Consider the following 24,663-nt stretch of genomic DNA (forward strand, 5'->3'; position numbering starts at 1 on the left):
TCGTTATGATAATTTATTCATGGATTCGCCACACTACACATTGAGTGCATCCTTAACCACCCCCCCTGAGGGTACCGTGCAGGTCCGCACAGGACCACAACGGGTCAACCCTCCTTCCACCCCCTCAACCTCCACTTCCACATTNGTCGACCCAAAAAAAAGATAAAAAAATTTAAAGCCTACTAGGTCATACAATTTGAAAAAATCACAAAATTAACGATTACTTCTAAACTATGAAAAATCGTAAAACATACATGGGGGTGAAATCGATAGGTCTAGTCCTCACCTATCACCTGCCTTCGGCTTGACACCTTACAAGAAACACCCTGTTTAAAGAGAGGTCGTTCGTATATAAAAGAGAATTAATGCAAGTAGGAAAAGGGACACGTAGGGTCAGTAAGGAAGATATAAAAGAGGAGCGGTCATATTTAGGGCATGAAAATAGACAATGGTTTAGGTCACCCACTTCATTTGCGTCTCCACAGTCGCATTTGTCGCTGTTTACAATCTTTAATCTAGCCAAATGAAAGGGGAGGCAAACATGACCCAGTCGCATACGAATGAGGCTACTAGTCCCTGCCTTATCCAGCTTCAGTTTGAAAAACCACGGTTTGAGAGGAACATGATTGACGTATTATGAGTATTATAGATGACCCAAGCTGAACTGTCCCACCAAACTCAATGACAGGGGGGCGCTACCATCGTTCAACTATATGGTTTCCAACATGGCAAAAATCTGAACCAGCGATCCGGTATTGACGGTGGCGCCCCACTGTCAATGTCATCGATAGGACAGTTCACTATTTTGGAACTATATGACGTTGTACAAATACGTTTAGAAATACATAAACTTGATCTATGAACTTGATAACCTGTAGTCTTGCTTGTACTGCTTCACATTTCAGAACGAAATCTTAGTTGTCAGTCAAACAATTGTGATTTTTGTTGTTGTGGTTTTTGTCAAAAAATCATAAAATTGTTTTGCGGGACTTTATTACAATTTAAGCAAGTTATTTGTATTTAAAAAACGTGAATTTACTTAGCAATAGCAGAAAGATGTCAAGTGCGGCGGCAAAAAAGCGCTTCAGAGCTCTGAGAGAGCTGGGAGTGGAGCCGATTTTGGCTTCAACACTGGCAGTTAAGAGCTTCGCTGAGCTGAAGCAGATGGGGTACAAGTTCTTCTCGCAACCTGAATCTGGGCGCAAACCGGTAAAACGGGTTCGCTCGGAGGAGGAATCGCCAAAGGGACATATTACCAAAGTCCCAAAGGTGAGTGAGACTTTAAACACCTCAACCACCGTAGCCTTCAGCGAGGCCGTACGCTTAATCCGGGTCGGCATAAAAGACTCCAAGTCCCTGATGACTAATACACAACTGGAGTCGCTGCGCAATACCATCCTGCAAAGCATTGCCAAATCCGGAAGGGGCGAAGGGCCTAAATTCGTGGGCTGCTCCTTTATGCCAGGCTGGCTCCTCATCACGTGTGAGGACGAGCGCTCAAAAACCTGGCTTGACAATATAATCCCCCTCCTCAAACCGTGGCCGGAAGCAAGACTTGTTCTCTTGAACGAGTCTGAAACCCAAAAACCTAATGTGATTGTGGAGGTATACATTCCGATCTCTGAGGCCAGCAGCATAACGCGGGCCTTAGAACTCTTCGGTGCTCAGAATGAGGGTCTGAACACCGAGCACTGGAAAGTCCTTAACACGAAGGTGGACAAGGGAGGTCTAACTCTGACCGTATCCCTAGACGACCACTCGTTTGAGGCCCTAAAGATGACGGACCTAAAGGCCAACATTGGCTTCAGAAAGGTCCAGTTCAGAGTCAAGGGCCCCATACAGGATTCCAAGCCCTCTGCTGAACCCGCGACCACCACCTCTACTCCCGTTCCCACATCCGCAACCACCCCTCCTGAGGGTACCGTGCAGGTCCTCATAGGAACACAACGGGTCAACCCTCCCTCCACCCCCTCCTCACTCCCAAACAGGGGAAGGGGAACGCGGTTTTCCCCCTACAGGGGGACCACAAGGGGCGCACATCCGCCCAGAGGAATCGGGCAGCACAGGGGACCGTACCGAGGGCGGCGGGGCACACAAGGGCTCCGCGGCTCCCAAGCACATTAGTCCCCACCAACCTCATGGGATGGCGGTACTACAGGCCAACCTACACCACGCTATCGCAGCCTCTGCGGTCACAGAAAAGATCTTCAGCGAAGGTGGCCTGGACATCGCCGTCAAGAACCATGGATAAACGCCGACTCCATGGTAGCCGGTCTGAGACGCTCTGGTAAGATTGTCGTATGCGAAAAAGGCCGCAAACCTAGGGCTTGTATCGTGTTTAACAAAAATACTAACTTCTTACCTGTTCCAGAACTTTGCAGCGAAGATACTGTTACCGCGTACGTAGAAGTCAAAGGGCCGAACAGGTCCAAAGTACACTTCTGCTCGGTATATCTTCCTGGAGATAAGCAAGACCCCACTGAAGAACTGACTAACGTCCTGGAATACTCTAGAAGACAAAAGTCGGCACTGATAGTGGGATGCGATGCTAACGCCTACCAAACCGTCTTGGGAAGCTCGAATGTACTGGGAAATACCAACAAAGTAACGCTTACATGGGTACTAGGACATTCGAATATAGAAGGAAACGAAGTAGCAGATGAACTCGCCAGAGATGGAGCCGATAGCCCTCAAATCGGCGTAGAACCGTTCAGTGGCATCACTGAACAACGAGCCACCACGCTACTAACCGCCCTCTGCGAACAAGAGGCTATTGAGTGGTGGAAGTCTACATCGGGACAAAAACACTCAAAAGCACTCATTCAGGGATATAGCAACAAAGTAACTAAGGAACTCTTAAAGTTCAAAAGATACAAAGCTTGTGCACAGTGACTAGATACTAACCAGCCACTGCAAACTAAACAAACACAAATCAAACATAAACACGACCGAAGAAACTCTGTGCAGATTCTGCCATACAGAAGAAGAAACGGCCATGTATGTTCTCTGCTCATGCGGCCCGCTTATGAGCAAAAGAAGTATCCATCTCGGGCGACACAATATCATGCACCCGGATAAGATAGCAGATATCACGCTCCAAAGAATCTAGAAATATATAGACTCAACAGGACTAAGCAGTGAACTCTAAAGACAAGGGCTGCCACAATAGATCAAACCTGGTCGAGCTGGCGGAAATGAAGGCCAAAAAACCAATAATAATAATAGCAATATTCATAGCGTCTACGCCAATTTAAACTTTACCTTATTTCATACATGAAATTATTATTTTTTTCGCATAAACTAACAGCATAAAAAAGTTTATAAAATAATGTTAAAAACAGAAATTAAAAGTGAATACGATACTGCTATGCAGCCCCAGTGCCGTGCGTGTCTTAGTTTAAGTAGAAAATTAATTCCAATAGGAGAATACAGTCGTATTTACTGCAAATTACTATTAGAAAATCAATATGAGGTGATTATAAACTTTTAATTAATTTAGTCTTTCTTTGACGCATCTATCTATCCTTTAGTTATCCACTATCTATCCTTTAGTTATTCACACTATCTATCCTTCAGTTATTCACACTATCTATCCTTTAGTTATTCACACTATCTATCCTTTAGTTATCCACTATCTGTCCTTTATTTATTCACACTATCTATCCTTTAGTTATTCACACTATCTTTCCTTTAGTTATCCACTATCTATCCTTTACTTATTCACACTATCTATCCTTTAGTTATTCACACTATCTTTCCTTTAGTTATCCACTATATATTCTTTAGTTATTCACACTATCTATCCTTAGTTATTCACACTATCCATCCTTTAGTTATTCACACTATCTTTCCTTTAGTTATCCACTATCTATCCTTTAGTTATTCACACTATCTATCCTTTAGTTATCGACTATCTATCCTTTAGTTATCCACTATCTATCCCTTAGTTATTCACACTATCCTTTAGTTATCCACTACCTATCCTTTAGTTAACCACTTTCTTACGAAGCTTAGATTTCTAGATTGCATGAATTATTTACACATGAAAAATATTTTCCCTTCCCTTTTACATTTAAACAACTATCATCCCCCTAAGTTGTCTGGAAGAGATCGCTTCATAGCGATAAGACTGTCTAAATTATGCATTCTCCATTTGTGTATTTTTCTTTTCTTGTTTTGTGTGATGTAAAATAAAGTGTTTATCTTTAATTTTTTACCTCAGTTCCCTTCATCAATTGTTGATTTGTTTAAAATTGTTATTTTCTAGTCTATTCTGCCCTCTGAAGACATACAGCTATGTTGGGAATGCATCGGCCAACTGAGGAAACTTACACAATTCCAACGTCAGGTCCGAAAGGCAAACAATATGATTCAAACGTGCCAGGTGAGTTCAACATTTCAATTTAAAAAGTTTTCCTCTAATAAGTAACTTATCAATAATTATTTATTACTAAACTCTCCAATTTGAAGCTAGAAAGAGCTTAGTTTTATCAAACCCTTATTCTTCAATTATTCACATTAAAAATATTGATTTTCTTTTCGAACTTCATTTCCTGCTTACACACAGACAGTATATATGGACAGTAAAAGAAAGAATATTATATTGCATAAAATTTTCTACAATTTGGTTGGTTACAGAATTTCATGTTCGGCACCCTTTCAAATCTAACAACAGTCATCATGAACGATACATACCCTAATATCATCTATGTAAACAATACTAACATAGAAAATGATGTAGATAATGAAAATATCAATCATAAAGACGAATGTGATAGTGTTAATAATGATAATGATGCATTTAATGACGATAATGATTCATTTTTTAAAGATAATGATAGTAAAGTTGACATCAAAGTTGATAATACAGTTTTAAATGATACTGTGAACGAGAAAAAAGAAGTAAATATTGATAATCAGAACGAAATTAAAAGAAAAGTGAAATACAGAAATAAGTGGGCAGAGAAGAGAGCTCGCCTAAATAAGAAACCTAAATTCAAAGTTCTTACTTACAAAGAACTGACGGTCGATAAGTATTTTAGAAGAGAACAGATAGATGTAGAGACTTCCATGAAAGAAAGAGACGGTGATGGTTTTGTAAAGGGTATGTGTGGAAAATGTGGAATAACATTGAAAGATGAGGGTATGCTGTTGAAACATACATGCCATAAAAAGGTCAGTATAAAATAGTAACTACAAACATCGAGCTAACTGCGCACCTCAGCCAACAGGTGCGCAGTTAATTCGACTGGGTTGTACAGCACGGCTAACACGAAACACTTTAGAGTTCGAATCGATTGCGTATTTAAATTTCCATCAAAAGATTTAGTACGAAAACTACAACAGCGCCCTTGTGAACGTGGCTTAAACTAAAGTGAACTTAGTATGAGTAATGGTCGCACGAAACTTATTTTGAGAATCAAAATTGTCACGTTGTCATTCAATTCGAAGGTAGAGTATCAAATTTTGTCGAATACGCAAACGATTCGAAGACGAAAGTTGTTCATGCTAAAGGTATGGGTATATCCCTCATAAAAATTGATGTGTTTTAGGGCTCCTTTCTCAGGAGACATACTGTTTTTGTACGAACTGTTTTATGCAGAATTCCGTTTAGTAATACGTGTTTTACTCAATACTCAATAAGTTTATTGCTTCCTTACTAGTCTTCTATATTAATAATTTCGTCAAGGGCTACGGTAGACTGAATCGAAACCTTATATGAATAACAAAGCATAAAAAAGTATCAATTTTGAGTCGACAACATACCTATATCCGCAAAATTCGGATAATCTACCCAAAAAACTGATCCGTTCTTGAATTTGAAATCCGAATTTCAAACACGCTTGTGTTTTCACACCATTAACTACTCCCAAGTCGCTTTCGGCTACGGTAACTACGACTAAATTCCTTTAGTCCGCAATAAGAGTAATAATAATATCAAATTGGATTACCGTGGGAATGGCCACGGTACTCCAGTTCATTTACTGAAATGCCATATCTTTCAGACTACAGGAACATACATCTGCGACGTATGCAATAGACGATTATCACAAAAATCCCAACTCCTACGTCATATAAGAAGACATTTCGTCAAATACTACTGTAAGCTTTGCAAGTTCAGGTGTAAGATTAAGGAAGAAGGAATGAAACATTTGGTCAACGATCATAGAAAAGTGTTTCAATGCTTGAAGTGCGAGTTAGCGTTTGCGTGAGTATTCTTTGCTTATTTTATCATTATTAAAGGAAGAAGCACACTTATCAATTTGGAAAGGGATCGTAATTCGTAACCGTATCAACTCGAGGCGGTCAGTATTCTTTGTATGAAACTCCGTACTGCAACCGTAACATAAACGGCTCGCCCCTTTTGGCGAAAGGCAATACGGTGTTGATCCCTTTCCAGGTTGATAAGTGTGCTGACGTGTAAAATTAATTCTCATTTTCTTATATTTATCTTATTTTTTCTTTATTAAGGAAACAAACAGCATGAGTTTATACATGTGAGCTTAAAAAATAAATACAGTATAGTAGCCTAATCAGTTTCCACAGATAAACTTTACAAGTTAATCGAAAGTTATACCTATCAAGTAAGTAAGTAGCAAGTAAGAGTTTTAGGTCAGATCGTTTGACTTAGTTCATTGAAAGCGGGGGAATTTCCAACGGGGTTCAGCTGTACATAAGGCGATCTTAATGCCATTCGGAATTCTCCTCGTTAACCTTAGGGCCAAACTGAGAATAAAGTAAAGAACATCGACAGATCATAACCGTATCAACTGGAGGCGGTCACTTATCCGCGCCGTAACGTAAACGCCTCGTCTTGCGCGCGGTTGACAGCGCGCTAAAGGCGATACTGTGTTGATTCCTTTCTGAGTTGATAATCTGCTATGATCTAGTCCAGTGGTTCCCAAACTTGTTTAGTCTACTGCCCACTTTGAGAATAAATTCTTTTATAGCGCCCCCATTTTTGTAGTCAAGAGTCGAGTGCTCAGTCGGTGTCTAAGAGTCCTCCCAGTACATGATATTATAAATCGCCTCCCAGGCCTCTACACAATGCCCCGATTTTTTTCCGGGGTCTCTTACCGCCCCCCTTTAAGCCTGCAGCGCCCACAAGGGGGCGTTATCGCCCACTTTGGGAAAGACTCTAGTTCAATGGTATATTATTTTATTTTTCTTTATTAAGGAAACAAATAGCATGAGTTGATACATGTGAACTTAAAAAATAAAAACTGTAGCCTAATCAGTTTCCACAGACAAACTTTACAAGTTAATCGAAAGTTATGCAGATGTACCTATTATATGAATAATTTCATTTTAATTTCAGGAGCAGACAAGAGTTCTCCCAGCACTACAAGGAGTGGCACGAGAAGTTTGTGTGCGACCACTGTGGAGTCAGCTTCAAGATGAGGTACTGCATCAAGGATCACATCAGGTAAGTAATAAATACTTTTTGGCTATAAAAATGCCATGCATGTCCACAAAAGTGGGGTAGCCCCATTTTTATGTAGTGTATCATAGCCACGATAGCCGAACGGTAATAGGGTCGGACTGGCTGCCTCGAGATCCAAGGAATTTGGGTTCGAATCCCGCCGCCGCTCGACTATTGTGGTGAGCCCACTCGTAACACAAGCTTATTTAGCTTACCACGAGGGGCTAACGGGACTATTAGTAACATGTGCAATTCAAATTGCTAATAATATTTAAAAAAAGAAAAATTAAAAAAGTTGTCCAACGGTTGTTCCTCCTCGGCCAATCTGACCCCTTCATCGTTCAGCTATCGTGACTTCCGACCCCTTCATCGTTCAGCTATAGTGAGTTCCGACCACTTCACCGTTCAGCTATCGTGACTTCTGACCCCTTCACCGTTCAGCTATCGTGTCTTTCGACCCCTTTACCGTTTAGCTATCGTGACTTCCGACCCTTTCACCGTTCAGCTATCGTTATTTCCGACCCCTTCACCATTCAGCTATCGTGTCTTTCGACCCTTTCACCGTTCAGCTATCGTGATTATATCTGTGGTTAAAAACATTATTTTTGACAGGAAACAGCATTCGCCATTCGAGTGCGCGCCCTGCAATAAGAAATTCGCTCGCTACAACGGACTGTGGTTCCACAATAAGGTGTGCCATCCTCCGCCCAGCGACGGGTAAGTTCTATGAATTAATTATAAGGCCCTTCCATCAAGGCGGAGCGGAGCAGATAAGTTTTTTGTATAACCAAAAAAGATTCCATTATTGGCACATCTCCACTCTGCCCCGTTTCGATGGAAATGGATCTAGCGGAGAAGTGTCGGACGCACTTGTTTTTCTATAGAATTGACTGAATGTGCGGAGCGGAGCGGTGTTTCATAGATAAGAATAAACTGACAGCTAACAGCTACGCACAGCTCACACATCTCATCTGGTCTCCGCACCGCTCCGCTCTTCTCCGCTCCGCTTTAGTGGAAATAGCCTGCCAGCTTCTCCGCACATCTCTTGTCGTCTCCGCACTGCCGGGTCTTAGTCTAAAAGTCATAGGGGGTCATCCATAAAGTACGTCACACGTAAAGAGGGGGGGAGGGGGTTGACAAAGTGTGACATGGTGTGACAAGGGGTGGGAGGGGTCCTAAGTTTCGTGACATCACATTTCAATTGTTTCAAATATTTGATATAATGTTGATTTCATAAAAAAAGTACTTAATTTAAATGGAAATAAAACTAATTTCGGAACTGCTGTTAATTTAATAATTTTTCAATGTGAAATTGNGTACTTAATTTAAATGGAAATAAAACTAATTTCGGAACTGCTGTTAATTTAATAATTTTTCAATGTGAAATTGCAAAACATGTGACGTCACACTAGGGAGGGGGGGGGTCTCAGAAATGTGACCACCTGTGACAAGGACGGAGGGGGGGTAAAAAAATCATGAAATTCGTGTGACGTACTTTATGGATGGCCCCTAGCAAACTCATCAACTCGGAAAGGGATCAACACCGTATCGGTTTTCGCGCGCTGTCAACTACGTTGCGAGGCGTTCACGTTACGGTGCGAATAAGCGTGCGTTGCAGTATGGAGTTTCATACAAAGAATACTGACCGCCTCGAGTAGTGACGGTTACGATCCCATTCCGGGTTGATAAGTGTGCTTCGTCCTTAGTGGTGAAATATTTTTATCTCATGTTGATAGCCCAATAAAATAAATAAATTCTATTCTATTCTATAGAGTAGTGTCTCAAAAGAATAGATTTTGTTTTTTCTTGGCTTACAAAAATATGTTTTAAATATAAATGTAGGTAACTCAGTCAAATGCTAACTAAATATATTAAAATTATTATTACTTACGGGATTGCTACCATGTACCTTAGTTTTGAGTTTCCGATATTTCGGCACTGTTGCAAGCGCCATGGTCACGAAGTAACTGAAGAATCATGTGGTTGAGAAAATGAGTGCCGAAATATCGGAAACTTAAAATTAAGGTACATGGCAGCAATCCCGTCATATTAGTGACCTTGAAAGTCTAAATTTTCTTTATTGTCCCACCAATAGCCCACCACTGGGCGCGTACTGCGTGGAATGCGACAAGCGGTTCCCAGACGTGTACAGGTACAAGTGGCACCTACAGAACAGCGTCAAACACACGCCCAAGAAGAAAATACGGTAAGTAATGAAGGTATAGCCTCATAAGTAGGATGGAAGAGATTCTTTTCTTTTCTTTTCTTTTCTTTTCTTTTCTTTTCTTTTCTTTTCTTTTCTTTTCTTTTCTTTTCTTTTCTTTTCTTTTCTTTTCTTTTCTTTTCTTTTCTTTTCTTTTCTTTTCTTTTCTTTTCTTTTCTTTTCTTTTCTTTTCTTTTCTTTTCTTTTCTTTTCTTTTCTTTTCTTTTCTTTTCTTTTCATTTCTTTTCTTTTCGGCTCTAGATTACAAATATTTGGTACTTAATAAGTTTAAGTAGGCCAAATCCTCGATATACTTCTGGTAAAATTATAGATCTAGCGGTTAACTCAGCCAGTGCCTGAGATATGGGAGCACACGGGAGGGGTGACATTGACATTATGACGCGACAGAGCATACAAATCTGAAACATTTTTGTTGTCTGACGCTGACTTTTGAAAACCCTCCCGTGCCGCTCCCATACCTCAGGCACTTACTGAGCTAAGCGCTAGACTTTTATACTCGTGAACCTACAGTGGAGACTAATGCCAGTTTTCACCATCAATCCCTAATTTTCAAGTGACCCCTATGGCAACACATAACAGGAATTTTGTTTTCATAGGGGTCACTAGAGAGATGGCGGGAGATCGTGTGGAGAGTTGTATCCCGCCTCTACAACCGATGTGAACAACGCCTCAATGTGATCACGACCGCTCTGCCAAGAGCAAAACGATAAAGAAGAAAAAGGGGTCACTTACAAATTAAGGAGTGATGGTGAAAACGGGCATAATAATATGACCTGATGATGAAATGTAATTTTTTTTCAGAGTGCCATGCCCAGATTGCAGCAAGGTATTCTCAAAGAACATATACATGAAGGATCACTACAATCTTGTTCATCTGAAGAACTTTAAGTACAGATGCGAAGAATGTGACAAGGTACGAATTGATCATCATCATCATTTCAGCCACAGGACGTCCACTGCTGATCATAGGCCTTCCCCAAGGATTTCTACATCGCACGGTTGGTAGCGGCCTGCATCCAGCGCCTTCCTACTCCCTTTATGAGATCGTCTGTCCATTAAGTAGAAAGTCTTCTGATTCATGCTTACCAATACTTCTATACTAATTTTATAGAGGTCCCAGTTTTAAGAAATAAGGTGTTTTAAAGAACCATAAAATTTGGACCATCGAAGTTCTTCCCATGATAATAACCCATGGCCTTCTTCAAAATCTATATCTTATACCAAAATTCATAAAAATTTGTTCACTATTAAAGGCGAGATGTACAGACAGACGCAATAACTTTCTTCCCTTATCTAATATTAGTATGCATTTGCAGAATTTCGTCCGTAACGCTGACCTGGTGAAACATCGGCGGAAGATACACGAGGGTATTCTGCCACCGAAGAATAAGATATGCTACGTTTGTGGGAGAGGATTTACGGTGAGTTGCATGATGCGTGGATGAATCATCAGCATCGTCAGGTTTTTTAGTTTCCACCAGGGTTCGAGGATATATATCAAGGGATATATATCTTGATATATATCGGATATATATCCGATATATATCAAGCCGGTTTTAATGATATATATCAACTTTTAAAATTTGTTACTGTTTTTGTACTTTTTGACATAAGATTTTTATTTTTTTAGTTCAATTTGCCGTATTTCAAATAAATTTTATGTTTTTGCTTTATTTCTCTGATTTTAAGTTTTAAAAACATTAAAAACATGTTTATGTAACACTTATGCAATAGTATTCATGAATAATACAATAAAATAATAGTATGGCTTTCATACAAAATTGATATATATCAAAGTTGATATATATCCGATATATATCATAAATATCCGATATTTTGATATTTATAATAAATATCGGATATTTTCGAACCCTGGTTTCCACTGCACGACCCTCTAATTAACAAAAGGATTATGTCTTCCCAGCTTGTCTGGTCAGCGTGTAATATTCCACACGTCTGTACTCGACTTAGGACAAAATCCATGTCGCTTGTAGTGGAGACTAATTGACATGATGATGATGTCACTGATCTGCTACAGAATTTTTAAACTATAATCACACCACAATTACTTACCAAAGGTCGATACTGACATTTTCAATATGTTGCGCCCAATAGATAGAGGGTCAACCGATATACTACTCGTAATAATATTGGTCTAGTGGTATGACCACCACTAAGTCCTCTTGGCTAGCTACTACCATCTTGCTTAAGTATGTCGCCATAACAAGTAATAACAACAATGTTACAGCATTGTTATGTGCCAGCAGTTAAAGGTAGGGTTCGCGGGGAAGCTCGCTTCTACATTTCTGATCATCAATAGCTTTTCTTCGTTACAAAAGGTACAATATTTGTCAACAGACCAACGAGATACTAAGCCACCACCTCCGAACTCACTCGGGCGAGCGGCCGCATCAGTGCACAGCCTGTCCTGCGGCCTTTGCACAGCGCGCCGCTCTGCGCGCTCACAAGCGTACGCCGCATCCTTCCACGCGCAAGTGAACTGTTTTAACGCAATAATCATACGGTACAATATACACACATAGCTTACTGTCTAAGAATAAAGTCAGTAAAACACTTGAATCTTTCCTTTCTTTAGGCTTTTATAAGTCAGGACAGGATCTCTTTTATTTAATATCCGGTTCGAAGGACCGATTTAGTTTTTTCTAGTAACTGTCACAGATTGACTCGAATATAATAGTCATTAAACACTTGAGCTCTTCTTTTGTTTTTAATATGTCTAGACCTTTTTTCTTTAGCATCCGCTCGAAGGACCAAATGTTTTTTTTTGTGACTTACGCCTTCTGCTCAGTTTTGATTGTTACAAAAACCAAAAGAGGCAGGGCTAAGTAGCTTCATAATTACAAGCGTACGTCGCACCCTGCCACGCGCAATTGAACTGTCTTAACGCTATACACAAACGGTACATGTTGCTAGAGTAAAGAAAACATGAATATAATAGTTAAACACTTAAGTTGAGCTGTTCTTTTGTCTTATATCTAGCTCGTAGAACCAAATTCGTTTTTTCTAGCATCCTACCACGCGCAAGTGAACTGTCTTAACGCTATACCCAAACGGTACGAAACATAAACACATAAGTTATTGCTTGAAAATAAAGTCAGTTCAATATTCGAGTATGTTGCTCTTATTTCTGTAATATCCGGCTTGAAGGACCAAAAAGTAACAGAACAACAGAACCTAGTCAAGATTTCATATGAGTATTGTAATAATATAGAACTATCTTTCTTTATGTACTCGTAGGTATGTACTTATTATATGCTTTGTAAACAATTTTATGGTAAATTATTTTATGATAATAATAGCACAATAGTCACGCAATTATAATAAGCCTTTTATGGTCGAAATCATCATTTATTTGTTCCACTGTTGTGGTAACGTTATTTAATGTTGTCGGTAATACGGATAACGGCAATAACATAACGCTACTAATATACAGGGTGTGATGTAGTGGTTCTTGCAACTCACGAAGGCGAGTGAGCTTTACTTGTGTGTTTAAGTGTACATGCAAATAACGATAGTGTAATGTCTATCAAAACTTTTGAAAAACTAACAGTAGCGAGCCACCACACATGTAAAGCTCACTCGCCTTCGTGACTTGCAACAACTATACCTACTCCTTATTTCCATACATACTTTTTATTTTATCTCTTCCATAAAAAAGGAGGAATGTGTACTTTTGGAATTTATTATTCACCTTATTTTTAGTCGGATTGAAGAAATAAAAAGATTTTTGTAAGAAACATTGTTTTAATTCACAAATAATACAAAATATTCAGTCACAATCTAGATTGTAGATGCTATAAATTACTTAGTTTACGTTAAAAAATGGCAGTATAATTAAGTACATACAACCCGATCGAGTTAACTGCGTAATACATATTATTTAAAATATTCCTCTATCTCTTGCACAGTTTTATCTTTAGTCTCTGGTAGGTATTTATACAACAATAAAAGACCGATCGTCACCGAGAGACCATAAAATAGAAACGTGCCATGCATTTCAAACGTCTTAAAAATATAGGGTGAAACCTTAAAGAGGGTTCCTTGTAGCAAAAAGAAGACGACTGCTATAACTGTCACGGCTTCTCGGTTATATTTTATAGGAATAATTTCTCCGTACAAAGAAGTGGCCAAAATGATTGGCCCCACACCGATAGCCACTGAAAAACCTACCAGCAATGTTATAGAAATGTAATCATTTTGGATCAATATCGACAAATGACAAAGATACAAATACAACGACGTCGCGAACAAAAATACAGCTGCTATCGACCCGAATAAAAACAGCAATGTACGCCGTTTTAAAAATTTTGTCAACCCACACCCTAAATACATACATAGAACTGTCACACCATCCAAAATTAACATGCCAGTGTAAGCCGTTGACTCGCTCTTAGTTATTTTCTTCAACATGTCCAAAGCGTATATGATACACACCTGTTTCCCCGACAACTGATGCACACCCATCATTAGAGTTGACAATACAACTGGTATATAAAACTGTCTATCAGTCACAACTCCTAGGAAGCTTCTAGAATGTTCCTGTCTTCGCTTTCGTTCAGCCATTTGCGATGCGATCATCGCTTCCAATTCTCTTTCCGAATCTTCGCTGCTGCCTTTAAGCCATCGGTGCACTTTTCTACACTCCTCGATTCGACCTTTACTAGCGAGCCAAGTGGGAGATTCTGGCCAAAAAAATACAGTCAAAGAATAAATCGAATTTATAAAACTCGGTACACAAATGTACCTCCAATGGGTGAACGTGCCAATGGCATTTGCAATCCATACCGCCCAGAACACATTAGCCGTTTTAATCGTCAAAATAACCCCTCTGTATCGAGGTGAAGTGTATTCCACTAAACAAATTATTGCAATAGTAAAGGAACCAGTGCTCGACACGCCCTGTATTACTTCTGTGATGAGCAAATGTGCTGGAGATGTCGTGAAATAGTACCCGAAAGATACTATGATCATGCTGATGGAAATTATGATGCATAACTTCTTTCTGCTAAGTTGTGGTATAAGTATTGCTAGCACTATGATCGGTGGGACGGCAGAGTAGGCAAACACCGACGCTGGAAGGAAAATTAAGGCATTTTTAATATTTATCTTCGTTCTAATTTGACAATATAACTGGTTAGGGGAAAGCCAATTAAGTAGCATGTATTTTAAATAATTAATTGCCTCCTGTCACATAAAAAAAATATCAAGTGAATAATGTAGGCATAATCAATTTTATCGGTCATTTTCACAATTTTAAATATTTCGGAAACAATTAACAACCTGTATTAATTGTACGGTTTCTTTCTACTAGTTCCCGAATAAAGATGATAAAATATTGACCTTTGAACTAAATGGACCGCGATGAGCCAAAAACTACTATTTTGTCCGGAAACTGAGCAGAAAATGTGACCCCCACTGGGAATCGAACCCGGTACCACTGGGTATGAGACATAGATCACCTACGTTTTAAAAGGAACCCCCATGCAAAAGAGACTCCTAGCACTTGTAGTTTCTGAGATTTCGTTATGAGTGAGTCAGTCAGTGACCTTTCGCTTTATACAAATACTTAGCGGCCGCCCGCGTCGCACACCTGTATCCCGTTTTACCCCCTTAGGGATGCAGTTTCGCAAAATCCCGTCTTAGTGCGCACCTACGTTCAAAAGGAATCCCCATGCAAAATTTGAGACTCCTAGCACTTGTAGTTTCTGACATTTCGTGACAAGTGCGTGAGTCAGTCAGTCAGTGACCTTTTCGCTTTTATTTAAATTCTTAAAAAAATAATTAATTCTTAAAAAAAGAAGGTACTCACATAGCCACGAAGCCATTTCTACCGTTACAGCCTCAGTGGAGTTGGCCTCTTTCCTGTATTGTGCTATGAACACAGTGGGCGTCCCTAGCGATATCCCCGCAGAGAAGTAGTGCGTCCATAACCCGCTGGATATGAACAACTGAAACAAAATCACCATCATGACTATTCCCGCCTCTCGTTCCCACTGCAACTCCTGTGTAGCCAGGATCTACAGCTTGACCGCAAATAACACAACCAGTGAAGGGTAAGTTTGTCCCGGGGGAAAGTTAAACTGTCATTGGACCCGCAACGAAATTAATCAGAATAACATAGGAGAAGAAGTTCGAAGTAAAGGATCGACTTCTCTTCAATGCAAAGCGGATTAAGAAAAAAGGTTTAAGTAAAAAATGTTACATCACGGACAGTAAGCATTTATGATGGGAATGATTCCTATCACGTGAACTTATTACATTTTTACCAAAAATTTTTTTGCTGATTTTGCAACTATCTTCATCATCAGGTCATAGTCTCCACTGCAGGAGCACGACCCTCTAATTTACCAGAGGCAAATGGAGGAGTTGGTACACTCCCCACGCTGGCCTGGTTTGGCGAGGTCTCTAAAAAACTCATTGTATTATTGTTAGGCTTTTAAAAAGCACTTTTACACGTCCCAGTATTAACCCTACCACTGCTTCGGGACCATAAATGGGCCAGTGCTGAGAAGAAGCAACACAAGAAACTCAGTCACTATTGTCAGCATCTTTTTCAAGGGTTTACAGTCTTTAATAGTCTAATGCCCATTTTCAACAACAATCCATAATTTTTAAGTGACCCCTATGATTAAGTACAAAATTCCTGTTATGTGTTAAGTATCATAGGGGTCACTTAAAAAATTGGGATTGATGGTGAAAACGGGCATAAGTTCACTACACATTACCTAGCTTGGTATTTTAAAATCTAGAGATCTATTTTTAGTCGCAATTTTGTTTGATTTAGTTATATGGGAAATAATATACAGGGTGTAATTTTTTACTTGATTAAACAAGGGTTGATTATACTCAAGTAGGTACCTACAGTAATTCTCAATGGTCCCCTCATTAAATGACTGATTAATTTTTTTTTTAAATATTTGAATTTCGTTCCCTTGGGGAAAGTTGTTGCATTTGAGCAATAGAAGCAGTCGCTTTTTTTAGATCAAGTAGGACTATAATAAGTACACCCTGTATATGCTTTGGTCCAGCTGTGGACGTCTTTTGGCTAAAATGATGATGATGATATAAAAAAAAACCTATTTTACTTACCTGCCTCAGTAACGGTTTCCAAGACCTTTCCTCTTTAATTTTGTCCGGCAATTCATCCTTTGCAGTAGTTGGCACTTCCGCATATTCAAAACTAGGCATAATAATCCTTACTTTTTACTTAACTTGAAATAAAGTTCTCACTCACTGCCTTGCTGTTACTATGGCATACATAACACTGTAATAAAAATACACGGCTACAATATAAAACGTATACTTTCTGAGGAAAATGAATACACTAACGAGTCTTGATTGAAATTTAAAACACGTCTTTAGTATTAAACTAGCTTTCCGCCCGCAGGCTCGCTCGCGTGAAGTTTTTCGGTTTGACACTCAGCAATAATGTGGCTTTATATTGGTGAAAGAATTTTTAAAATCGGTTCAGTACTTAGATCCCGAAATTACCCCTTACAATTTAACAAATATACAAACACACAAACTTTACCTCTTTATAATATTAGTATAGATAAATGTGTGTGAAATTAACTTGACACTAGTTTACACGCATTTTATTTCTGCCACACCAATAAATTAATATTGACGTAGGTATATAATACCCATAAATTATCAGGGGATTTAGTCTTCACTGTAAAGAACGACCCTCTCTAATGTACCAGAGGCAAATGAGGATTTTTAAGTACAACTACATTCCCCATGCTGGCCAAACGAGTTTAAGTTGAGATGCTTACATACTTATTTGAAAACTGTTTCCCTTGTCCTTATAAAGCTCGGAGCGTCCCTAAAGCCTTGTTGGAGTTAGAGTGGATTCGACCAAACAAAAGTAAATATTAATCAATACTAATATTATAAATGCGAAAGTAACTCTGTCTCTCTTCCACGCCTAAACCACTGAACCGATTGTGATGAAATTTGGCATAGAGATAGTTTGAGTCCCGGGAAAGGACATAGGATAGTTTTTATCTCGGTTTTTGAAACAGGGACGTCGCGATAATGCGTTTTCTTTGGCAGACAAAATTCCACGCGGGCGGAAAGCTAGTTTCATAATAAATCGTCAGTTATTCGGCATTTTGACATATTTCCCATACTGAAACTGTCAATGTGCCAGTTATACCAGGAGTTATTCTCGGATAAAAGTTTGGTCGAATCGGGCCTAACTCGTCTTTAGTAACTAAACTACTCGCTACTGACCAAAAAAACGTTCACACTCGGTAGGTAAAAGGTATGTGCGGAAAACCCATAGAGTTAATAACTCTATGGGAAAACCCAAACGGCATATTTCCCGGACATTTATCTACATTCAAGAATACTGTGTCGACTGCCGATTCGAGTGCTGAGAGTCGCAAGTTCGATTCCCGCCGTTGGACTATTGTTGTGAACCCACTCTCCTACTTATGCTAAATAGCTAGCCTGCAAAACTAAGTAAGTACCTACTCTTCTAAAATTTATTACTTAAATCTAGAAGTTAGACATTTAAAAATAAAAAAAAACGTTTTGTAAACTAACTATGTAGTATTAAACTCTTTTTTTAACTCTTTTTTATTTAAAATATTATTATTTTTTGTTTTTACTTACGCTATTGAGAAGTTTATCCTTGAGTGTCTCCTTTATTTTATTTATCAACTAACGTAATTATTAGAATGTTTGTTACACTGTCTGAATCATAAGTTCTTTGTAATGTGCATAAAATAAATAAACAAATACACCAGGCACAGATGTTTCAATAAAAAAAAGTCGTTCACAGCATTGTTAAAATAAATACACTAGTGACCGCCCGCGACTTCATACGAGTGGATCCCGTTTTACCCCCTTAGGGTTTGAATTTTGCAATATCCCGTCTTAGTGAGCACCTACGTTCTAAAAGGAACCCTTATGTAAAATTTTAGTTAGCACTTGTAGTTTCTGAGATTTCGTGATGAGTGAGTGAGTCAGTGACCTTTCGCTTTTATACATTTATGATGTTCAAAAGAAACTAAAAAAACTTTTTCTAAATTGAACACACGTCCTTCTTAAAAATGCACAACGTGACAAGAATAAGCAACAAATTAATATTCTTATCTTTTTAGCGTTAATGTGTGGCGTGCCAATAAAATGCATATTTTATTAAATGCGCTTTTCTTTGGGTATTTCAATTTGTATACCACGCCACGCCATATCACTTCATACTTATTACCCGTAGGTAGTTGTATAAATAAAAAGAAACTGTCTGTCTGGTTACCTTTTCGCGCTCAAACCGCTGCTGAACCGATTTAGATGAAATTCAGCATAGTTTTAGGTAGAGGCTCGTACGCACGCAAGACTTCAGAAAATTCACGCGGGCGTACTTACCTAGATAAATAATATTATTTATCGCATTTTTAGCTCAAGCTGAAAGTCACTGTGTATTAAAGCACAGAATAATAATAAGTACTACGTAATTAAAGTAACATTTAAGTACAAGTCTAAATACTTCTTTTCGTAAAGAAAAATCATTCTTTCCTGTGTAAGTGTGATTATTTGTCTGTATATGAAAATTGTTTGTTTCCCTAATATAAATAAATAAATAAATAAGTGAGTCATATAAATCAAACTTTTCTTATGTAGGATTAACGAGTTATTAAAATTAAAAAAAAAAAAAAATAGTTGGTATTATTTTAGATGTTATTAATCTTACCTAGGTAGGTAGTTGTTCTAAATTTATTAAGAATGCATACTAAAATGAAGATTTTTGCAAAACACGCAAGCAAAGTCGCGGGCATCCTTTAGTCTCTAATTTTGTAGGGTGCAGGTAAAATCGATTGAGGGCATCGATAACCGGTTCTTAAAGATCTGACGGGCTATTGAACATTTATACCTGCCTTCATTTTAGTGCAGGTTTTCCTTAAGCGAGCGAGTTTAAAATTTTGCTGCGGTAATGCACTCTAAGCGAGCAGTGAAGGTCAAATCATTACCTAAGTATTTAGGTTTCTAAATTCGAAAGTTGTTAACGGTCTGTCTGTTACTTACTTTTTTATAGATACCACCACTGACTGAACCGATTTTGATGGAATTGGTAATAGACCAAACTCTCAGAGAAAAACTAAGGATAGTTTTTACCGGCTGTTCACCAGTTTTGGCGAAAGTTTTTGTCTTGGGGATAACGAAAATTTATTCTAAAGCCTGGTCCGTGAGCACGTAGAATCCCGTCCAATGACCCCAAGCTACCCATCCCTATCGCTCGCGCGTAATTATGTTGCTGTCGCGCTCGCACACTCACTGCGGGCGCGCGTCGCACAGTCGCGAGCGATAGGGATGGGTAGCTTGGGGTCATTGGACGGGATTCTACGTGCTCACGGACCAGGCTTTACAACAAATCCCCCCTTCAATGGCGACAAGTGGAAGTCATCAGTGTGTTGGCATTCCAAAATTTCAATACTTTATAATTAATTTTGTCACCCCTCCCGTGCCACTCTCATACCTCAGGCACTGACTGGTTATACGCTAAACATGTAGGTACAACTGTGTGAAAAGTAGTGATTGCAAAAAATAAAACAAAGACATCAACTCAAGGGGATCAAGTAAGCTATGTATTGTTTGATCTCTCGCATTTCTCGTTTGGTAGCAGACTGTATCCATTAGCAGAATGTAATGCAATCAAAAACCCTTTGAGCTTAGAACTTCCGAAGTTCAATCAACTGTGAGCACATTATTGGGTACTTTAACAAAAACGCAACAAGTGCCGAAGATTAAAAAAACAAAGAGTATCAGTCAATCATGTATTTTATTCATCAATATACAAAATATTCAGTTTCGATTCCTTTAGTTAGAGTAAACCAGCACAACAAACTACTTTTATTGTAACATAGCATCATAAGATAAAGTGTTTACAACCCAACAAGCTAACTGCGCACCTCGAGCTCGCCCCGTCCGTACCATGCGGCGACGTGACGTCACGGCCATAGCTGGGCATTAACTCGTTAATCCGTTAATCGTTAATTAACGAAGTTAACATTTCTATTAACGGATTAACTTTTAAGTTAACTTTAAAAATTGTTAACGGACTCGTTAACTTCCGTTAAATTATCCTAAGTCCGTTAATCGTTAATCCAGTACCTACTATTTACCAAAAAGATACAGCAGGCACGCTGAAAAACACTAGAAAAACGCGTTCTGACAAGTACGTTCGGGCTTCCAGAACTTCCAGAACCTAAAACAACAGTCTTTGTAACCACAACGAAACGATATAAGAAAAGGTATTTTTTTATTTATTTACAAGCTTTAATTGACTTCACTTGTTAGTATGAAATGTGTGGGACAAATCTTGCAACTGAATTTAAGACCAGTTCTCAACCGATTGAGCTGAAATTTGGTATACTTATGTAAGTTCGATGAAAATGCAATGTTATGGTACCATTAAGCTGGTCTGATGATGGAGTCAGGAGGTGGCCATAGGAACTCCTAAATGAAACGGCGGCATCGCATGCACTTTTGTACTAGATGATGTCCAGGGTCCTGATGATGGAGTCAGGCAGGAGGTGGCCATAAGAATTCCTAAACGAAACTTATCGAGTTTGGGTTTGTTGGATTTGTCTTTTTGATGAACCAAGGCACTGAGATTGAGATACTATAGACTAAGAGCTGGTGAACGCTAGACCTACGTCATTATAAAAAAGCTGAAAGTTTGTCAGCGTATGCTCCCAATATAGGTTAGAATGTTGGTGGATTATGAAGTTTGGGTCATCGTTGCTTTGGCAGCTATCCTAAAAAAACTGTCTGGCAAGGAGTTGGAACTGTCAAAACTGTGTGGCTGATGTCGGACCAACTTCTAATCAGATTTTATACTTAACACATGATAATAAAACGAAAAAAGCAATTGTATGCAAGGCTCAAATAATTTCGAAAGCTTGTATCGCGCACGGAATTTATTCCTCTTTTATGTTTGCGCTACGTGCTACAAGCTTTCGAAATTATTTGAACCCTGCATACAATCACTTCTTTTGTTTTATTATTATGTGTTAACGGATTAACGATTAACGTTAACTTGCGTTAAATCTTGCTAAATGTAACGTTTTAACGTTTAACGAAGTTAATTTTTTTATTAACGGTTTAACGATTAACGAAGTTAACTATTTGATTAACGGTGCCCAGCTATGGTCACGGCCGCCAGGTGCGCAGTTAACTCGACCGGGTTATAGCTTGATGCGCTGTCGTTATTTATAGAGGCTTATAAATATTTGAAGACGGCAAATTACACTATACATATTTATTGCTATACAGCACACGCTAACGTGAATACATCTTTATACTAAGACCTTACATTATATTGCAAATTACGTTAAAATTATTATACACGTTCTTTAAATAATATGATGCAAAAAAGCAGTTAAAATCAGTCTTCAGTAACTTATCTTAATACATAAATATTTTAATTTTAAAGAGTGGAAAAATGTTGTAAATGGTAAAATGATAATAAAATTGTAATCCATACTTTACTATAAATGCAAGAATAAATTTTACATGCGGTAACAATAAATAGGATTTCAGGGACATACTCTGTACATAATTATGTACAGTCGCGGAATGAAAAGGTTCGTCACCTTAGTGTCGGTTTTCGCTTGCACTAGGTACTGTAAGAGTCAAACCTGCCAACATAACAGTGCAGCAGTGCAAGAAACAGTGCTGCTAACATTTAAATAAATATGACGTTTGCTAACGAATAAGGTTTTGCTTGTATAATTTTCTATCCCATCCAGTGCAATGCTTGGACGAATAAACCACTGGACGCGTAACGAGTGACGTTTTCGTCTTTACCCCGCTAGCACTTACCAAGGCTAAATTAGCCATGGTAAATGTTGTCAGGTTGTCACTTTGTNAATAACTGTCAACTATGTAATTACTATAAGAGCTAGTTGAAAGCCTAATATAGGCATTATTTTTGATAAACATAGGCGGTACGAATTTCGCCATAATTAAAAAGTTAATGCGCGATAGTAGTTAATAATAACACAGCTCAACAAAAAAAAAAATTTTTTGTTGCCCTGGTTATTTCTTCGGATTTATATACTTTGAAGCATACAATTTACGAATGTATTAACGAAAGTACTGAATTGGCTCTAGTTTTTATGATATTAATGTTTAAGTGATAAACAATTTATATGGGCTCTTTGAAACATGCGTTGTTAATAAGTGACCAGGAACCTGGACTAAATTAGTTTTTCTGCTCAATTTCAAACGTAATGGGACCGGATTCTATCAGTAACAATGATATTACGATAAAATAATGTCATTACCACTGACAATGTGGTGGCTGGAATCAAGGAATGGCGGTTATAGTGCGACAAGGCTATTTGTATGTGGGGAGATTTAGAATGTCATTACCGCAGGAAGTAATGACAGTAATATTGATGTCATTACTTGTCATATTGTCTGGACGCCTTAGATTTTTACTTCGCATTACACTTATACGTCTAATACCCATTTTGTATGTAATATAGAACTATAGGGCAAAGAAAATTCACTGGAAACAAGATGTGTGGGCAAATTCGAATATACATGCACAAACTTGGCATGCAGATACCTTAGTAAACTTAAAGCTTAGTTGCAACAGGATATTGCAAAATTCCCACGGGAACGGGAGTTAGCGGAAAATAACATTTGTATGAAAAAATCTAAACTGCGTAAGATAGACTCTTGAAATTTGACATGAAGGTACCTTAGTAAACTTAAAGCTTAGTTACAACAGGATATTGCAAAATTCCCACGGGAGGGAGTTCGCGGGAAAAAACATTTGTATGAAAAAATCTAAACCGCGTAAGATAGACGCTTGAAATTTGGCATGCAGGTACCTTAGTAAACTTAAAGCTTAGTTNCCTCACCGAGTAAACGTGCGTTTTTGAAAGTCATAAAACGAGTTTATTAAGAGCGTTTACGCCGTTTGGCGCAAAAACAGTACTTTTTCAACTCGTTACAATCATTAACCAGTAATACTACAAATATGTTATAGGCATAAAATATAGTTAGGCAATTTCGTCGTCTAAATAGTTAATTGAGAAAATATTGCGATTAGTTTAGTATTCAAGAATTCTATCAAGATAAGTCCACACAGGTTTTGTAAATTTCCACTTTAGCGTCAGTTTACAAGCTGAAATTTTTATAAAAATACTGTGAAAACGATTTAACAAACATTTATATCCTATAGCATAGATTCTTGGGCAAATAGTTATCTGAGAAAATTTTTAGATTTAAGCATTTTACAATAAGAAATCACAAATTAAAANTCATTATTTGACAATTGTCAAACCTCTCCCCCCGCAAAAAGTGGTTGATCGTGTTTCCTTAGAAATCTTGTAGGTTTCGTGTCCAGTGGTTTATTCGTCCAAGGTGCAATGCAATGATGACATTGACCAATTGACAATAGTTTTTTTTATTTAATAGGAATAATAATGGCAGGTTGAACCAACAAAAAGGTTTTACTTTATCAATCATAATAATCTTCTTGACAAGATAAATCGTCAAACAACTTTGATCTGAATAATTTTGAACTTTACTGACGAACAGTTAAAGATTATTTTCTCTAACTCGAGATTATTCTGTAACATAGTTTCAAAAGGTAATATGTGCTCGCGATTCGTTGAAGGAATCAATTTGAAAACTGACGAACCTTTTCATTCCGTGACTGTACATTGCCCTGTTGCAAAAAATATATTTTATTGGAGTAGTTTTTCACCTAATTAATAATTGGATAAATTTTGAAGTAGGGTGGCAGTATTTTACTCACTAATAACCCATAATAGGCTTTAGAATAATATTATTATCAACCCACCAAAGGGGCAACTTGCATGGTTTTTTAACGTTTTTAGTTTACATTCGTGCTATGGATGAAAATACTTTTGAATCAGCTAGGCTTAGTATTCATCTAATAATAATAAAAAAATCAGGCACGTAACTTGACTACTCACGCCACAATCACCAAAAAAGTGCCTAAGCACTGAAA

At 38.2% G+C, this 24,663-nt stretch overlaps 3 protein-coding genes across 7 annotated transcripts; 2 read left to right on the forward strand and 1 right to left on the reverse strand.

Annotated features, from left to right (window-relative positions):
- The first annotated feature begins 955 nt into the window (after positions 1-955).
- Positions 956-13,163, forward strand: LOC114364811 (zinc finger protein 250). Of its 3 annotated transcripts, XM_028321119.1 has the most exons (12): positions 956-1,269; positions 3,308-3,472; positions 4,268-4,384; positions 4,639-5,175; positions 6,006-6,208; positions 7,319-7,426; positions 8,036-8,140; positions 9,519-9,629; positions 10,449-10,560; positions 10,964-11,068; positions 12,006-12,147; positions 12,544-13,163. In XM_028321119.1, exons 1-11 carry the CDS (start codon positions 1,057-1,059, stop codon positions 12,144-12,146), a joined length of 1,917 nt encoding a protein of 638 aa, XP_028176920.1. In that variant the 5' UTR covers positions 956-1,056; the 3' UTR covers position 12,147; positions 12,544-13,163. The 3 variants fall into 3 exon arrangements, with proteins under 3 accessions (XP_028176920.1, XP_028176919.1, XP_028176921.1); XM_028321118.1 differs by having other exon boundaries at positions 12,006-13,163; XM_028321120.1 differs by lacking the exon at positions 3,308-3,472 and having other exon boundaries at positions 12,006-13,163.
- On the forward strand, positions 2,140-2,981 carry LOC114364814 (uncharacterized). The gene is made up of 2 exons (XM_028321124.1): positions 2,140-2,287; positions 2,372-2,981. The coding sequence occupies exons 1-2, from the start codon at positions 2,263-2,265 to the stop codon at positions 2,890-2,892; spliced, it is 546 nt and encodes a 181-aa protein (XP_028176925.1). The 5' UTR covers positions 2,140-2,262; the 3' UTR covers positions 2,893-2,981.
- A 313-nt stretch (positions 13,164-13,476) lies between the features above and the next one.
- Positions 13,477-18,404, reverse strand: LOC114364813 (facilitated trehalose transporter Tret1-like). 3 transcript variants are annotated; one of them, XM_028321122.1, is made up of 4 exons: positions 18,288-18,404; positions 16,758-16,932; positions 15,478-15,616; positions 13,477-14,740 (listed from the first exon to the last, which is right to left on the reverse strand). In XM_028321122.1, the coding sequence occupies exons 2-4, from the start codon at positions 16,854-16,856 to the stop codon at positions 13,545-13,547; spliced, it is 1,434 nt and encodes a 477-aa protein (XP_028176923.1). In that variant the 5' UTR covers positions 16,857-16,932; positions 18,288-18,404; the 3' UTR covers positions 13,477-13,544. The 3 variants fall into 3 exon arrangements, with proteins under 3 accessions (XP_028176923.1, XP_028176922.1, XP_028176924.1); XM_028321121.1 differs by lacking the exon at positions 18,288-18,404 and adding an exon at positions 17,200-17,267; XM_028321123.1 differs by lacking the exon at positions 18,288-18,404 and having other exon boundaries at positions 16,758-17,014.
- Positions 18,405-24,663: the final 6,259 nt, after the last annotated feature.

This window comes from Ostrinia furnacalis, unplaced genomic scaffold, assembly GCF_004193835.3.
Source record: "Ostrinia furnacalis isolate ACB-3 unplaced genomic scaffold, ASM419383v2 OfSCF7470, whole genome shotgun sequence".
Lineage (NCBI taxonomy): Eukaryota > Metazoa > Arthropoda > Insecta > Lepidoptera > Crambidae > Ostrinia > Ostrinia furnacalis.